Below are 18,919 nucleotides of genomic sequence, written 5' to 3' on the forward strand. Positions count from 1 at the left end.
GGGTTTCCACAGCTCAGGCGGGTGCCACACATTTCTGGCTGATAGGGGTCGCTCGATTCGCAAAATGGCGGCGGCCAGAGCGCTCTTTTTGGAAAGGTCTATAGGCAAGGCACCGCTGCTGGGATTTGGTAGTTGATGCAGCGTATAAATGCCTGACGTCTGACATAGTGCACTGTTTTCTGCTGCTGCGTGTATACCAGAACGCAGCCCCAGCCGTTCGAGCAAGATGCCTAAGTTTCAGCACCAACTGTTACCCTATTCAAAAGTTATAAGCGATTTTCTGAAAATTTCAATAGGAAAATGGCGGCCGACGGAGCTCTCGATCTATGGCACTAGAAACCGAAAACGGGCGGAAATAGACCCAATTTCCTATTGGAAATTTCATGGTGCTGAAACTTTGGCATCTAGCTCGAACGGTGGGGGCTACGTTCTAACGGAGTTTGAACTCTCCGCGATGCCTAATTTATTTTTGCGGTGTGTTCTGGCCAAAAAGTGGTTCTGGCATACGGTGCCGAAAATAAACGCGGAGCTTGGAAATCGAAAGAGCACCGGCAACACTAATGCACGCAGCGAAAAAAAAAAAAAAAAACAAGAAAAAAAATTAAAAAAAAAAAAAGAAAAGAAGACCGCCAAGCGCGCACCGGACACTCGTGTGTTGCGCTCCGGCAGCTAGCGCCGGCGGACTGCTCGCCGCTCGCCGGCCTGCCGCCTGCTACTGACGTAATCGCAAGGAAAAGAAGCGAGCACGAGAATTCCAGACTCAACGGGGCCCCTTCTTTCTCTCACCGGTCGGGCCTTTCCCAGTGTGGGTCAAGTCATGGAGGCGGAAAACCGGTTTAGTGCGTTGACTGCTCCCAAGTGGAAAGCCTTGGGAACTGACGCCCTTCCACGCCGACCAGAGTGCCACGGAGGGTTCTTCCGAGCCAGATTTCCGCGTTCGCCGCCGCCACATCTCGGAAGGAAGGAAGGAAGGAGGGGGGAGCAAGAAGGCCGCCAGGCGAGGAGGGCAGCTGAGAAACAAGGCGAACCTTGTTTCTACATTTTACCTCGATTGTCGGACAAGGCTGGATATCGTGAGCAGTGTCGTTCGATCGTCCACCTGTCTCCCGGGAACAAGTCACGGTTGCGCGCCCCTACTTTCTCGGCTGGCTACGGCGACGGCCCAAGACGTCGTCGTCCCGCGTCGCGAGCTTCGACATGGCGTAAAAGACTGGGAAACTGAAACCTCAGCTGCCACTTTGGAACTTCGTTTGGAGTATATTGTGCAGCGTGAAGTGCGTTTGTGCTTGTGACTTCATGTGTGTGTGTGTGGTCGTGTGTGCTTGTGATACCGACGTCAGTCGTGGATACCTCCAGGACTGAACCACGTCCTCGTAAGTGACCTGGAATGTCGAGCCTATATATCAATCGAAGCTTCGATGTGTCCCTGTATCGCAAAGGCGTGATATATCCTAGCTTGCATCCGTGCGAGGATGCATGAAAGAATCCGAGTGGTGAGCAGTTTAAATATTGCGCATTACTTTGCCCGGGACAGTTGAATCGCAACGAAAACAAGCTTCGGATGAACTTGCGTCTGCGCGTCATCTGTGTCACAGAATCGCGCGAATTGAATCGCGACGATAGCGCTGCCCTGAAGCGGGAGGATTGAGGTGATCTGTTTGAATTACCGGTTTAAGGGCAGCGCCGCACGAAGGAATAACAGCCTTGAAAAGTTGCGACATGCAACGGTATGCCGCTCGTTTACTCTAGACTGTCTCCCACTTTTGTTTTATTTATTTATTTTTTTTACAGCAAACCTTTTGTAGGTTTGGCATTTCTAATAGAAACGGTGGCATTTCGTTCCACCCTCAATCCTTAAATCGGCAGTGTTGTTGGAGTAATCTGGTGATTAACCAACACCATGAACAGCATATAGCTATCACAACATAGTGTGTAGAAGTAGTGACATCTGGCAGATTAACAATGTTTTTTAGTGTGACCTAATAGATGCAAGGTCAAGATTGTCACCTATTTCAGGGCTTGTCAAGATGCTTCAAGGGGAAGGAGGCATTGCATAAAAAGGCCAGTCTGTAGGAGCTACAAAATGGCATTTGCCACATCACCCTTCACACCGTTCGAAGTATGGAGGTGGTTCCCTTTAGTTCTTGTGATAGGTGAGTCTTATGAGACATCAAATTTATGTTCTATATAGAAAAGGAAAGGTGAATTTTAACTCAATATTTTTTTAATTTTTTTGGGCAACAAAGCACTATGCCAAGGTCAGGCAAATGCACCACCAGAATTTCTAGTCGGCGGAAACATGGAAAAATTCTCCATCCGTGAAGATACACCAGTTGGTGAGTAGTGGATTAGCATTGTGAAAAACTCTGATTCTGGTTCTGGTCATATGTAATAACCAACTCATCTGTCATTTCCTTGCAGGGACATCGGTGTACACATTAAGAGCCATAGACCCAGAACACACAAGGCTTTCATACTATATCAGTGGGGGAACATTCAGTGTGAACAAGGACACTGGCGTCGTAAAATTGACTCGACCCTTGGATAGGGAGGAGGAAAGCACGGTCGATGTCATTATTAGCATTACTGACGAAAAGACACAAGGCCAAAAAGCCAACACGGTAAGCATCACACATGGGCGCTGGAACAATGGTTGTTGTGGACGCACTACCATTAAGACGTTGGGCTGATGGTAATTTGATGACCTGATGTTTCGGCAAAATTCCTGTTTCAGGTCTCCTTGCAAAGAGAAATAAGCATCCTTGATTACAATGACAACCCTCCGGTGTTTGAGAACGGCCCTTACACATTCCATGTGGACGAGGTGAGGCTCATCCCACACAAGAGAAACAGTTGCGTACATTTGCATTTAACATATTTTTATTGACCTTCACTGCAGGACACTACAATTGGGACTACAGTTTACAAAGGAGTCCTAGTGACTGATGCTGATCTAGGCATTAAATGCAGATGTCCAAGTCACTTGCCAGAAACAACTTGTGAGTTCCAGGTTTCCATGTGTTGTAGAATAGGAGAAAAAAAATTTGAAGTATACCATTTGTAAGATTGTTTGTTAATTTTGACATTAGAGCTTTGCAATCAACTGATTGTTCCCTTTTGATTTGGTTTCCCTTGATTGTAGACACCAAAAGCTTGCAGCTTGTTTGCCTTGAGGCAAGTAAGACTGGGTATTGGAAAGTTCCTTCAAGAAATTGTATTGGACAAGGAACTGGATTACGAAGAAGAAACAACTTATGTGATGAGCCTACTGGCAAATGTAAGTTGTTTTTATGTACACTTACTCTTTCTTCATATTGTGTCACAACTTTAGTGTTATACCTCAAACACTGTGGCAAGCTGGGTTCAGCTTAAAATGTACTTATCCTTACTTAAGCAGCTAAGCAATTTTAATATAAACAAGTTTTGAAACTTTATTTTCCTTAATAATTGCAGAAACACTGTCAAAGCTGCAGGTGCAAATGTATGGCATGATCTAGCATTTCATTTTATGTGCTATCATGCACATGAGATACTAGATAAAGCCACATACTTCTGCTGGAAGCTCTGTAAGTGGGGTGCATAAAACAGAGTATAATGGTGGAGTACAGTTAACCATATTATCATAGATATACCCACAACAACAATGTAGTTGTAACTAATGAGATTGCTATTTCATTAGTGGAAAGGTCATGGGCATGTCTATGTAGAGTTACTCTACATGTACCTGCCTGAAATATTGAGCACCAGGCATGCAGATTGAAACTTACCTCACCATATACTCTTCCTTAATGATATTGTGCTGACCCATCACATTTCAATAAGAAGAATGACACCTTAAACATGTCAGCCCTAATCTTAGGTAATAAGGATTTAGGGAAATTTATTCTTGAGCTTGTACTTTTCTAGAAAGATTTATTAGACAGCATTTATATGAGGAGTTTCAAAACCGGTAGTGCGGTGTCTGTGGCAGATTTAGAATGTAAAATGACCTTCCTGCCACCGTAAGAAAGCATAATTTTGGTGCCGCAGCAAATTATGCTGTGCTATTTCAGAACTTTTGGTTGAAATAATTATTTTTGGCAACTCTGAGGTATTTCACCACTAACATATCTCTTTTTACCCTTCTTTGTTATCAGGATCTTGCAACTGAGAACAGAATGAACTCAACAGCTGATGTTATCATTAAAGTTAGGGATGTTCAAGACCAACCACCTGTGTTTGTGGCAGCGTCATATTCAGCCACTGTTTCTGAAAACAGCCGAGAGGTGATGCTTCATCTTTCTTGTTTGACTTCCAAAAGTTGTGAATTTTTTTTGGCTCTTTTGATATGCAGTTTCTAACAGCACTGTAAAAGTCACAGGTAAGGATCCTGATTAAAAGGTGTGTTCATGTCTACAGGGAACTTCTGTCCTGTTGGTATCAGCACATGATGCAGATGCAGGTGTTAGGAGGCAGCTGTCATTTAAGCTCCTCAATGGTATGCATTCATGCTTTTTTACACTAACTTTAACTTGCTTATCAGTGAATGTTGCTGAGCAGAACTATACCTTTAAGTTTGTGGCCATTTTTGGTGCTTCTTGGTTTTTAATTTATTAAAGTGACTTTAACAGCAGTCATATTGTTTGCTTACATTTGTTTGAAAATTTTGTGGTAGAATCAGAGTGATTATATTTTTAATTTATCAAAGTGGCTTTGCCAGCAGTCACATTGTTTGCTTACATTTGTTTGGAAATTTTGTGGTAGAATCAGAGTGATTATAAATAGGAGATGCCTTTCTGTATTATCTTTAAAACCTTAGATAAACATGAGCTAGTAACGATTTCACCCCCAGAGTCTGAGAAACGCAAGCTTTTAGGATTTTAACTTGCCAAAAAAGCGATGGGTATGTCTTTTACCTAGTAAGCTTAAATTAATTTTTTCGTCCTTCTAATATGATTTTTACTTTTGTCCGACGTCTGGCTTCACAGAGTCGAACATTATCTTGATCAAACAGAAGCTTGTTTCCCCCAACCAGGCTGTTCTTTTACAATCAGAAATGTTTAGTACCAAGTGAAAAAGTGATTGAAATATATACTTATATGGTAAGTTTAACTTGTGAAGCCTGTATATATTGGGAAAACTGCCCAGAAAATGAAGGATTAAATGATAATTGTCCTGAAACAATCCAATGTATTCAGATTTCTGGCATGATTTGTGTCAGATTGATAGGGAATAACAAATTGATAAGGAATATGAATAAAGTGCATATTCTTGATAATTTCTTATTAGACATTTTTATTGGAGATTTTGGTAAGCATTTAAGATAAGCTTGGCAAGTCTTGGAAAGTTGAGTCTTAAGGAGGGACACTACCTGGGAATGTCAACTTTTGAACCGCTCGCTCAACCGGCGTGATATTTTCAGGTGGTCTTTGCAGCCATATAGAAGGAGGGCACGTAAAGCTTCAGCCCTGTGAACCAATTTTATACCCCCAGAATGAATTGAAGCATAGCTTTGAATGGAATTTGCTCAATAAATCTATTGTATAGAAATGGTGTTGATAACCACATAATTTTCTGGTGGAATGCATACTGGAATACCTGTTGCTATGAAAAGAGATTTCAGAAAACTTGCATTTTAAGGTAAAAAAAATGTATAAAATTTTTTTTTCCACATTTACTAAGTTTTGCAAATTACAGTTTTTTATAATAAAGGAAGATGAAAATGCAAAATCAAAGTTCATAGTAACCGTCTCCATAAAATTTTGGCATATAAGCTGCAAATATTAAATCTCGATAGTTTCATACTGAAACAATAGTTTTATTAAGGTGGGATTTATGCCAAGAAGTGGATTGGAGAAAAATGCATTCAAAGTGCCTGAACCTCAACCTTTTCTTTAACATTGGTGGACTGAAAATAATTTATAAAAAAATAACTATGCATTGTATATAAAAATCAAACTGTCTGGGAATACTCTCTAGATGTTGGTGGATGTAAATAGGGCACTTTTCAAAATCGACTTTTTTGCAGAATCTGTTTTCTGGGTAGTGTCCTCTCTTAAAAAGTAAAAATCAGAAGCCTCAGTACATTTCGAATTTTAAACTATCCGAAAACATAACATACACCTAAGCTTTAAAAGACTCCATCCGATTTTTTCCAAACAATGAGCTGTAAAACTGCTGAACTCTAATTATAGCACAGCATAGAACATTTTTTGTGTAACTTTCAGCTTGCAGACTTTCTTCCACAGATTTATTGTTTTGAAATAATTGCAGGGTCACCTAATTCCTATAAACACACCATAACTTGTCAGTGATGCAACTTTGATTTGTACTCGCCACTCATTATTTCTGAAACATTACTTATTTTAATTGTGTTTATCATTTCTAGATACAAAAGGATACTTCAGGCTCGGGGTTATGCAAGTTGATGAGAATGGTGTTCACCACATCATCATAGAAACCTCAGAAGTTACCATTGACAGGGAGGACCCTGACATTGAAAAAGGTGGTGGGCTGTACAATTTTCAGATTGAGGTACGTCTGAAGGTACCAACCTTGCATGATATGTCTTGCTTGTGAAGCAGAGGGTCTGCAGCACTCACTGTGCTTCACTTTCTGTTTCCAGGCTGTTGAGGTTGTTAATGGAGTCCCAAAAGGAGAGGTGGCTGTTGCAGATGTTAATGTCGTCATTATGGATGATGATGACCAGCTGCCCGAATTTAACAGTAACACCTTTAGTGTGTCTGTCCCAGAAGACATCCCTGAGAACTCTGCAATCCTTGGTCTCAACATGATTGTGAATGACAATGATGTGGTGAGTTTTGATGAAATGTTGTTTGCAGTGCTGTGCTGGTAGTGCTGCCACCTCAGGCTGTCTTACTGACCAGGAATTTCCTTCAAATTTATGCTGCAGCATTATTGGCTTGAGCAGTTTGAAAGTACAACAGTCTAGTCTACATGACTAGTCGGTGACAAGTGAAGAGTTGAGGGCAAATTCCACTTCTTCCACTTAAACAAAGGGAACTCTGGAGAGGAGGTAACCTCCTCTCCAACGTTCACTCTTCTAAAGTGGAAAGAGGTGGGAGAAGCTTCCCTTGAACTCTTAACCTGTCACTGACTATAGAACACATACAGAATGTTCACCTTAAAATTGTTCTGGATGCAGGCAGTTTGAGAGACACCTGTGTGCTATCAATATGGACCATATGAAGGCAACTTTTTTCATGAGCCTACCAAATGATTGCAGAAGTGTTGGTAGACAGTGTACACTGTGACTCACATTGAAGAGTTAAAGAAAATTGTATATGTATTGTCCATACGCAATGCCGCATGTGTGCCATCATTGCTTACAGCCATGTTTTGTGCACTGTTGCACAATATTTATTAATAATAATTTTCATTGAGGAACTCTGAAGTTTGTTTAATGCTTTGAGGAGAGATGCAGCAGTGATGAATGTGAAGTTCATAAAGCTGTTATAGCTTATGTGATTTAGCTAGTGTAGCACTGCTGGTGGGACATGAAAATGACTGCTGCTGACTCAAGTCCTTGACTTTCTGAGTGGTTTTTGGGCCTTGTTATATACTGTATTTTTTTATTGATAGGTTATAAATCTGTATAACTATGGCAACCTTTATTTTTTGAGAGGCTATGTATGGCCAGCCATTTCAAAGAATGTGCACTAGAATTACTGCACTGTCTGATCAGCATGTCTTTTTTTCTTCACAAGTATAGCTTGTGGGTATTCAAAAAGTTTGTCACAAGTATACTTTGTGGTAGAATATATGAATATACAATGTATTCATTGATGAGGTATAGTCACTATGCTGGCCAATGATTAATTTTGAACCCTGCACACTTGAAGGCATGTGCAGTGAAACCGGTGGATGTTAATTAAATTTTGCGGCTAACAAATCAGACACGGATACAGTGTTCTACATACTCAGGATGGACGCAATCTTCAAGGTTTATAAAAATTGGTTGGGGATGTCAAATGCCGTCTGATGTGCATTCGACTCTGCTTCGGCTTGCCTTCAATAGAGCAATACAAGCTGAAACGAAGTCAAGTGCTGCTCTGGTCATGAAATGCAGTTTTTCAGTGCTTCTGTTGCCTTTTCTTGGAGGACAGTCCTGTCTGGACTCAGAAATGACGGTCTCAGACATTGAAGCTATCGCAAAAACCATCCTCGGGGACAAATCAGTGATGTGCACGCGACTAAAGATGCTACGCCTAACTTACTATTATTTTCATCTCGCCGTTGATGAGGAATCGTTGGTTGCTTTGAACTGTTTTGATGTGTGGCCAGATGGCTCTCTTTTTCGTCTTTTTTTGGGGGAGGCTACCTACTTCCTGGCACTACATGACCGTTTTAAAGAATGTAAGCCAAGGTAATCATGGTTTGAAGTCTTAAAGGGCCACTAAAGTGGATTTTTAAATCATATTTCTATGACACAACCTGTTTAAAAGCATATAGTCTATTCAACTATATAAATTTTAATGATTGCATGTAACAGAATGTGTTTGCAAATTGCAAGGGCAATATTATTGATTTAGTTTTATCTAATATTCATGTCTCGGAAGTGACTCACTTAAATGATCTCCTGTTAAATGCTGATGCTTACCAATCTCCACTTGCAATCTTGTTTTCAATGTCTTTTAAGGTCATATCATCTTGCTGTGTACCGAGATATGCATATGGTCTCAGTGATTATTTCTATTTTTATAAATACAAACAAAAAAAAAAAAAAATTGGAATAATATATTACAAGATTCATATATTTATTTTATCGTGAGCGATCTGACATCGGTGCTAAATAATGCGTGGATATACTTATTTCCAACTACCTTCATCATCCTGAAAGTACCCCATATGGTTGTCCAAGGATTTACAACATTACAGTTAAAATCACATTACCATATATTGCAAAAAATGGCAAAACTGAATGTGGTATGAAATATATAGCCTATGTCCTTAATTAACAAAGAAACTTCTGGCTAATAACCAGTACCTGTACCATAAGCAGGTAGAGCTTAAGGCTCGTTCACACTCTTGCAACCGAGTACGACCGAGAGAGACCAGACCGGTTTTTAATCCTCTTGTGACGTCTTAGGACCAGCTCCGCAGTAGCGCGTCTGGTCCTAAGAAGTCGCAAAAGGATTAAAAACCGGTCTTGTCTCTCTCGGTCATACTCGGTTGCAAGAGTGCGAACGGCCCTTTAGCCTAAACAAGCTACTCAAAAAATTCTGGCACTTTTTGAAGAAGCATATTAGGAAAAAGACAAGCAATGAATCTGCTATCCATATGTCCCCAAATTTTGTTCTTGAGCTCTTTTCACATGCCGTAAAGTTCCGACCAAGTGCCCACTCAAAGCTTGGAGATAATCGTAAGAAATTGGGGGATGGGCATTTGTTAGGTCATAAATTTTATCTATATTTGCCCTGCACATATTTTTTCAGATGTTACAACATTTAAGGATGGGTGCTTAGTGTGGAATGGGTGGATGCTCAATATTTTACGGTAATATTAGTTTATGTTTTCCTAATGTCAACACCACTTTGCCCGTGACATAGGGTTTGGTGACTATTTGCCTTTTACAAGCATTATGGTTGATAAGGTGCTTTTGACTACCGGAAAACTGAATTCTACACTTTCGACAGGCTCTGATGGTATTCCCAACTTTATTGTGAAGGTCTGCAGTAAAATGTTTGCATCATTTTAAAAGAAAGGTAGTTTCTGTGCAGCATGGGCTTTTAGCAGGCAGATCCATTGGAACAAATTTATGCACATTTCTTAATTATTCTAGGCCAATTGCTCAGAGTCATGGTCATGATTGATGCAATACATTGCATCAACCTGACCTTGACCCTGAGTACATTGCCTGGTTCAGGAGTTGTCGACATAAAAGACAGAACTGTCTTAGGGCTTGTGGCTGCTTGTCACATCCTTTCTTGTCTATTTTGAGTGTGCCTCAGGGCTTGAATTTTGGTCCTTTGTTTATTATTGTTATAAACGATTTGATATTCTCCGTGCAACGCTCGCAGGTGCTTATATTTGCAGACGGTTTTGAGCTGTTTCAGCAGGTGAACTTTATCACCGATTGTACTCTGCTGCAGGACAATTTTTGTCCAGTACAAAAATGGTGCATCTCGAATAACTACTTTTGAACCCCTGCAAAACCCAAGGGATGTCTCCGTCAAGGAAGTGTAGCATGCTCTCCTATATATATTGCCTAGAAAATGAAACTATAAGTCGAACCACACTTGAAAGAGATCAAGGGGTTATTGTGGATTATCACCTTTTCTTAAATCTCACATGAACTCCATTGTTATCCAGTCCCTGCACATGTTGGGAATAATTGCTCGTTTAACTAGACCATATACCACTCATCATTGTTTGTTGAGATCCTTTAGTACTCATGTATGCTCTAAACTTGAATTGCATCTATCATTTGGAACTCTAACTTTAGTACAGCAAGTGAAAACATTGAACACATACAGAAACGATTTGTACAAATAATCTACAAGAAATATTTTGTTTGCTAACATTATTTTGAATATTATTTTATTTTATCTAGACTGAGATTTTGTACTTTAAAAAAACAAGAAATCTATCTGGGATGTTAGGTTTTTTTTTCACAGGTTAGTTCTTGGATGAATAGACATTCCTACTCTTCTTGCTTCTCTACACTTCCGTATTCCTGTTAGCAGCTCTAGAAATCGGAGTATTTTACGCAGATCTTCATCACAAGTCGTCACTGGTATCACAAATCTAACATGTTTTAAACACAGTTTGGCAGCATTGATATTTTTTGTACAATTTTGCCCCCCTTAAGCAAGTGTATAAATTTTAAGCATGTGTATGGTTTTAAGCTTGTGTGTGTTTAAGCATGTATATTTGTGGTGAATGTCTCATGTTTGGTGTTTTACCACAAGGCCTTTGGGCTGTTGGTAAGCACATGAAAAAGAAATGTTGAATTAAATTGAATTAAATTGAACAGACCTTTGCCACAAGATGTTTTGTTCGGCTGCTGTTCTGACCTACATGATGCATCCATAGCACATGCTTACTTTAAACTGCAATTCAATGTGTTTGCGGATTGATGTGAACAACACAATTTGTGTGGTCTTCGGAAAGTTTTGTTTCTGCAAACACACATGTACTAAAGCACTGTTTACCTAAAATGTAAAACAAAGAATTAAATTGTTGGTAAGGTGCAGGTATAGCTATGGATATAGCTTGTGGTTGATTTGGAATGTTGGTACAAAGTTTGGGAATGCAGTTTGGATATGGATAAGAAATTAACATTCCACCCAAGGCTCTGCTTATCTTCTAGCAGCCTTCTTTCGTGAGCGAAAGTAAATTGGTCCCTCCTCTTCTAAGGAGGCTCACACAGAGGCAGATGCAGGAATTTCCTGAGGGGGGGTCAGGTGTTGGTCAGCGTACAATATGTTTAGGAACACCCTCCCCCTCTCCCTCGTTTCACGCCCGAAATTTTACACATGCAAAAATCAAGAGGGGGTCAGGACATCCGAGCCGCCCCCTCTAAATCTGCCCTGGGCTCACATCAGCTTCAACTTGGAAGCATGGCATTTAATCAGCCAACAAGTTTCTCAGTATGCCAACCTTGCACTCCGTGAAGGGTCTTGTGCATGTTGATTTATAGAAGTTTGCGTACCAATCACGCTGGAATCTTGATAGCTTGCATGCTTCCTAGCAGCACGTGACGAATGCTCGTTTGTCATCTTTACAGGGGGACAATGCCAAATTCAGTTTGCACCTTCGGAACATCAACAACTCTGAGAGTGTCTTTTCAGTTTACCCTTCATCGGCAGTTGGACGAACCCCAGTGTTGATCAAGGTTGCTGATGCAAGCCACCTTGATTACGAGAATGAGAGCCAACGCGAATTTGTTTTTTACGTAAGTCTTTGAATTTGGGAATTCTGAAACTGGAAGAATATTCTCTCATATAAAGCAAATGTTGTTGACCATTTGTTTTAGTATGTCTCTCTGTGCTAAGCAGACTGAATCATATGATGTTGATTTTTTAGGTAATACATTACATTAGTGTTATTAGAGCGGAATCGGCATTGGTGTTAGCGTAATTGTGCGCATTGCATTATGGGACGTTTCCCCGCTAAAGTTAGCAGGGAAATTTTCACGCTAAATTTAGCGGGAAAATTGATGTCATGTGACTTCAACACCAATTCAGTTTTCCCGCTAAAATGACGTCACGACTTCGTGTCACGTCACCCATGAACAAATTCAGCGGCAGGAGGAAAGGAGGGTACGGAGGAGGAGGAGGGGCATACCCTTCTGTTAAGTAACGAAGGATTTTGTTTGTAATAAGTAAGATTTGTTTTAGAAAAGTTTATCTTTCTACAGTTGCGTCGGCTTGTTTTTTTTACCTGCCTACGTTTCTGTCTACATTTTTGGGCGTTTGCTCTCAGACCCGCGGCAGGGGGTACGCTCGCTTGCAGTGGGAAAACATGAAGTTGTCTTCCGCCCCACGCACTGGGGGCTTCGAGCAGCCGGACCCCGGTCGTTAACAGACGGATCGGGTGTCGGTTTGGGGCGCCGGGACTCCCGTGTCTTAGGCAGCGGTACATCCGTCCACAATTATAGCTTTTAAGCGGGTGTGCTTGTGTCTGGGGTTTTCGCTGCTTAGTATAGAAACTTCACTTTTAATTGACGCAATAACTTAACTGGGTGGCGCCAGCCAGGCGGCGAGGAAAGCATGTAGTGAATCTACAAAGAATTTAAGTTTGACCATTGAGGTGTCAGAGGGGGGTCACGTTGACGGCTCGCTGATCATTGGGTAAGAGTGCACCATGTGACAATGGGCAAATTTGAAGTGATTGATCCGTCTCTGGAGGGAAAGGAGGCCCCTACGAGTCTAGAAAAGGGGTGCCGAGAGGATTTTTGGGGATTCGGCTTTTGAGACTAGGGTCTAAAGTATGGGTTTTAATTTTGGGAGTTTGGTATTGTGAATTACTGTTGACTTCTTGTCATTTTGTTTTGAAATAAATGTGCCCACACTGGCCATTGTAAACCAACCAATGTTGTAATGTGCCCAGTGGGATCGAACACCGTTTAGTGTTTTTTTTTTCTTATTCAACTTCCCGGGGGGACTTCCATCGGGCGAACACCATCATTGGTCGTCACCATCCTGACCGGCCCACCTCCCCTCGGAAAGTTGACTCCTTCCCTCCATACCCTCTCCTCCTCCTCCTCAAGAGCTGCTCTCTAGTTTCGCATTACAGAGATTTGTAAACGTCTTTCATTTTTTTAGCGACAATGTTTGGAGCCAGCTTTGAACACCACTTTTTTGAGAGTTTTGGGGGATAGCCAGGACTATCGAAGTTATTTATATATTGCTTTCAGGACTCTTTGGCAATGTTCGTTTAGGAAAAGGGCTCAGTGCAAATTACTTCTTTCATGGTGCTTAAATTAAAAAAAAAAAAAAATATATTATAAACAATTATGGACAACTTATAAAATGGTTACATTGCTCACAATAACTGATACACAGGGTTTATGGGACATTTTACACCGGATCAGAAAATTCAGTTTTGCACAATATATTCCTAATAAAAGTGGGCACTTTGTAAAGTTTATAAAATTTTCAAAATTGTTTTATGTGATATTCACTGGCGGCCATAGCTGAGGCATGGCTGAGCTTGCTGCCGTTGCTGAGCACATGTTGACAACAAGCTTCCAACACGCACGTTGCACACCGTCAAGATTGTCTTCTTTGGGAGACCATAAATAAACACTACGTGCCGAACATGCGCCGTGAGCAGTCGCCTAAAATATGGCGTCAAGTGAATACCACCTATACCAGGGGTCTCAAACACGCGGCTCGCGACTCTCTGGGATGCGGCCCACAACTATCCCATGGCTGCGAGGTCCCCTTTTTCTGCCTCGAGCGTGCCCTAAATAATGACCTCTTGTCGTCGCTTCAATTCCTTTGGAAACGTTGATCTACTCATGATGTTTTAACATATCTGGCACTAATCTGTTGTCTTTTAGATCGAGGATTGTTTCGTCTAACAAACTGTTAAGACACAGATATGTTCTTATAATTCTGATAAAAAAAACAACATTGTCAGGAAAACAAAAATTACCGTATGAAATAGTTTTTTTTTTTTTTTTGACATTTGACTTGGATACTTTTGAGTGAATTGAGCACCATAGCAGCAATTGTGTGCTTGCATGTTTCTAGTTCTATTGAAAGATTCTACCGTGTTTACGAAATAGTGGTATTTTAAATCATGTAATCACACCAGGTACAAACCTTGAGTATAGTTGTATAAACAGGTCAAAGATAAAGACTTCACCGGCAAAACGACAATGTTCTCCAAAGCAAATAGTAACACAAGATCCCTTCTTTAGGAAATCTCTGGGTATTGCTGAAAGACTCTGCTGCTTTGCAATGTGAAACACGGATGTATAGATGGATGTTAATGGCTATACCCTCTCTAACAGGCGAAAGCTTGCGCCAAGTAGCATAAGCCTTAAAACACCATAGCTGATTTTTTGTTTGTTTTTGTTCTAAAATATATTAGCCCCCCCCCCCCCCTGTTGGCCCTCAAACTTTCTGGGGAGGCCTATCTGGCCCCCACACTCAAGTGGGTTTGAGACCCCTGACCTATACTATCCCTCACTGTACTTAATTCCTTGGGGAGAGGCATGTCATGTACCTTATGTACTCCTAGTTTATCTATTACCTTCAACCAATAATCGGCTCGTCCACCGATATGAACTTTCTTTCAACTTTTCCAGTCGTATCTGCGAGCACTCTCAGCTTTTGTAAGCTATAATGATCAGGTGGCAGGTGAATTACTCATGTAACAGTACTGTACAATGTTAAAGGAGGAAAAAGTTACATATGACTTCAATAAACTTAATGGAATTGTGAAAATATTGACACATATTTCTACCTCCTTTTATAAAACTATTTGAGAGAACCTAATTTTTAAAATTGTTGTTATGGTGTGCAGACTTCACCTTTTTGAGTGATTACTTGCACCTCTTCTTCGTTTCACTAGTATGTTCACTTTCATTTTGTTGCTTTGCATTTGTTTGTTTTCATATAGATTTTATGAAGCCACATTTCAAGGCTGCATTATGGCTCAGAATATTCTGCGCATAAATTTTAATGTGAGCTGACTTGACTGACACTGCAGTCTGAGCTTATACTGTGTTTGTTGTAGAGCAGTTAGACATGCTTAATGTTTTAAAGCTTTTGTAACATACAATCATTTTGTATGCTTGCAGGTCGTTGCATCACAACATGGATCAGAAGTTTCTAGTGCTACCGTTACAATCACCCTGTCAGATGCAAATGACAATAGTCCAGTGTTCGAGAATGACCAGTATCTCATCCAAGTGCCAGAAAATGCCAGGAATGGGACATCTGTGTTCTCACTTGTTGTATGTATCATTCCTCTGTTTCCTTCTTTCAATCATGTGTCTATTACAGTCCTGGTGTCTCCTTAACTTTGCAGGCTTATGATGCTGATAGTGGACAATACGGGAAGCTGTCCTATGCCATGAAGGGTTATGGCTCAGAAAGGTGTGACATGTTCTCTGCCATTATACACTCCAGCTTTACTGAATAAGAGAAACCTACTGTTTAGCAATTCTGTTGGAAATGATCCAAAGTATAGTTTTTTATGGAAAGATAAACTTGGAGCCGGGAAGAGTATTGAACAGAATTTAAATTTTGTGGTAGCGGCATCTTACTGGATAACTGTAAACTACTTTATTTTTGCAAGTTCGATATGTCTCGCATTTTGCAAAAAAGTGTGTTTATTAACTGTTCCGTGGGCACAAAATTTCACATTTGAGAGTGATGTGTCATTTATCCATTACCGTAGGGTAATATATTTGCATGATCTATTTTTTTTACAGTATTTTGGAGATTGCAAATTTTGTGAAAATTGAGTTCTTTTAAAGATTAACTCGTTTACAGTATATTAATGATAATTGCTCATGAAACGGTTCCCTAAAAATTTTTTGCTTCATAAATTTGGACTTGTATGTCTGATGTATGTATTATCTACACAAATTGCTGTGCTGCATTAGTGACACTGATAAAGTAAGCATAAAACATAAATGACGTAGCGCTCTGCTCCATCTTTCTTCCAGGTTCATAGTGGAAAAAGACACAGGACAAATAAGGATAGGCATGTGCAAAGATAGCTGCCTCGATTATGAAACTGTGCCCAATTATTCATTCACATATGAGGCACAGGATGGTGGTGGCAAGGTTTCCTCAGTGAACCTTTTTATTCAAGTGGTTGACGTCAATGATAATGCTCCCAAATTCACCAAGGACAGCTACCTGGTGGACTTGATGGAAGATGCCACAGAATTTGCATCTCCCATCTTTGTCAAGGTTTGTAGTGTTTAACCTTTGCGGTGCAACAATTTTCAGACTTTGGCCAATTAACTGTGGAAATTAATCTGCGTCACCTATGGAACGAAAAGCAGAAAACCGTATTTTCTTGCAAGCGCTAGTTCTTGTTTAAAAAAAAAAAAATGAAACAAATCGAAGGTCAAAGTGCCTCTCAACTCTCCACGTCGACTTTCGAGTTATGTACTCTGGGGGTTCACATGGTTTCCCCTTGGGCCCTCTCTTCAGAGACCCCAGCCGCTTCCTCCGTGATTGTCGACTTTTAAGGGATTAGCATCGTCGAAGGTCGCTGCGAGCGATCGACACAAAGGACGTTTTGCCACGGGGCTGACGGCGAGTGTAGCAGCGGAAAGGGGCGGGTTTTATTGACTTCCGCGTATCCCTTAGAGACGCTGACATTTTAGTTCCCGTAAACCCCGACAGGTGGCTACAGATCAGCAAATAATTCGTTATTTGCTCTGTGATTACGCAGCAGACTAGCAGTCTTTCTGGTAAAGGGGACGCGTTTTTGGTCACTTGGGCTTGCATAAACACTAAAAAAATGCAAACTGCCAGTTCTTTCAACATTCAAATGGTTGCACTGCCCTTTTAAGCTTAGGCTTCGTGGAGTGAATATGCTGCGAATAAGTGACGAATTTCTCCCTGTCATGTTCGTTTTGCGTGCAGCGTCACAGCAGTAGCTGTTGAAGCTGCATGCGTTGCAAACGTGCCACAGGGCAAAGTTCTTTGGTTTTTGGCTGTATATTTGCTACATGGTGTTATGAATCTACCTTATTAGTGCTTGCAAACAGTTTGTTGCATTTACTGCTTACCTATGACAATCAGTATGTGACAACCAGCTTGTGACATCTGCTTTGGCCATTAGTGTTTCAGATTTTTGTTTTTCTCCAAAGTTCATATGATTTCAGAGAACCTTCTCACATAATCTTAAGTTAGATACTACCTAGTGATAATGAAAGTAAGAAATCTTAGACAGTTCACACAAAGGGCCATGCACTTTTTATAAGTAGCTTCAGCCTCTAATTTATCACAATGTGAATGGGATTTGATATAGTAGGTATCGATATATGTATACTTTTGTATGTGTGTGTTTCTATGCAGCAGTTTTCTTTATTTATTCTTTTTTTTTTTTCATTTTTAAATGTTTGTGTAGCGTGAGTTATTCTTCCGCCCACCCTGCTCGAACCTTGAGGTCTGCAGTATGGACTAAATAAAAATAAAATAATAGTGTGTAATAGTACTAGTTCTGTAGGGTGTCTGAAGTCAGGGTCGAAGGCGGATGGCGATGCAGACGACGAAGTCAAGTTGGTGGGGCGCATTTGGCGCGCATATTGATAGATGGCACAGGAAGGTTGTGCCGGCCAGCGAAAGAAAGCAGACAACATGCAGACGGAATTCATTGGCAGCAAAAGCGCCGCCGTTATGCAAACACATCTTTTTTTTTTTCTTCAAGTTTTGCTTTTATTGTTTGCATTTATTTTTTAACCGAAAATACATTACACAAAGATTATGTTCATTTTAATGAACCATGGTGGTCGCGAGCAGTCCCAATAAGCAGGTTGTGCCATCTATCAATACAAGCGCCAAATGCGGCCCCGCCACTCGACTTGGTCGTCTGCGTCGCCACCGCCGTTGACCCTGGCAAGTTTTTAGCCCTATTTTTTTTACAGAAGGGAAACTACACTTTTTGATTTTACAGAAAAAAACAAAAAAACCTGTGAAATACATGTTTGATGAAAAATTTAAATTGCTGCTGGCAGGCGCCAATTTTTACGGCCCATTCTAGATTGAGCCGGGTGACTTCAGTCACCCTGTATGTGTTAGCCTTTTTTTGGTATAAACAAGCCCTTCTTGTCCAAGCACACGTTTTGGGAAATCGCGACTTTCTACTTGTACACATTTGTTTCGATGAATCATTTAATGATGCAAACATCTTAAAAATACCTTCTCTTACAAGTGGATATGGTCTTCTTGCAGGCCACAGATATTGATGGTCCAAGCCAAGGCAACGGCAGGGTGCGGTACTGGCTCAAAGCCACAAACCTATCCAATCCAGAAATTCTGTCGATCGACCCCGATTCTGGGCAGTTGTTTCTCCTGGGTGGCCTGAACATCACGGCTGCTCCATATGGTGCCACGAAATTCATTGTTATCATTCAGGCCATAGACTATGGAGACCCGCCGCTGGCATCGGACACTTCTTTAATTATTCGGCTGAAGGTGAGTGGTACTGGCTCCTCGAACGTGTGTGAACTGAAAAAGTTTCAGACATTGAATGCAGACTGTGTACTGTGTTGTCTCACATTGGACCTTTCTGTTTCTAGAGGAAAAATGAAGGTGCACCATACTTCCTCAATGCACCTTACAAAACAAGTGTGAAAGAAAATGCAAAGCCAGGTAACAGGATTAGACTTTCTGTCTTTGAGCTTAAAGCTTACAGGGTCTCCTATTTGTTTGTCCATGAGTAAGGTGATCGAAAAGTAAAATTGGTATTTGATGATGCCATTTCACAAGTTGCATGG

At 40.8% G+C, this 18,919-nt stretch overlaps 1 protein-coding gene across 1 annotated transcript in view; it reads left to right on the forward strand.

The window, feature by feature from the left end:
• Positions 1-693: 693 nt before the first annotated feature.
• The window catches only part of LOC120838824 (cadherin-23), a gene marked incomplete in the record, with an annotated part of 59,397 nt that continues 41,171 nt past the window's right edge, over positions 694-18,919 (forward strand). The window contains 18 exon segments of the mRNA XM_042292461.1: positions 694-1,373; positions 2,017-2,153; positions 2,247-2,336; positions 2,422-2,621; positions 2,735-2,824; positions 2,900-2,962; positions 2,964-2,999; positions 3,143-3,277; positions 4,137-4,265; positions 4,399-4,477; positions 6,368-6,513; positions 6,605-6,793; positions 11,729-11,896; positions 15,257-15,412; positions 15,487-15,554; positions 16,130-16,379; positions 18,375-18,617; positions 18,722-18,794. Coding sequence (XP_042148395.1) covers positions 2,084-2,153; positions 2,247-2,336; positions 2,422-2,621; positions 2,735-2,824; positions 2,900-2,962; positions 2,964-2,999; positions 3,143-3,277; positions 4,137-4,265; positions 4,399-4,477; positions 6,368-6,513; positions 6,605-6,793; positions 11,729-11,896; positions 15,257-15,412; positions 15,487-15,554; positions 16,130-16,379; positions 18,375-18,617; positions 18,722-18,794 — 2,185 coding nt within the window.

The sequence above is a fragment of the Ixodes scapularis genome, unplaced genomic scaffold, assembly GCF_016920785.2.
Source record: "Ixodes scapularis isolate PalLabHiFi unplaced genomic scaffold, ASM1692078v2 PGA_scaffold3__209_contigs__length_174095766, whole genome shotgun sequence".
In the NCBI taxonomy this organism is placed as follows: domain Eukaryota; kingdom Metazoa; phylum Arthropoda; class Arachnida; order Ixodida; family Ixodidae; genus Ixodes; species Ixodes scapularis.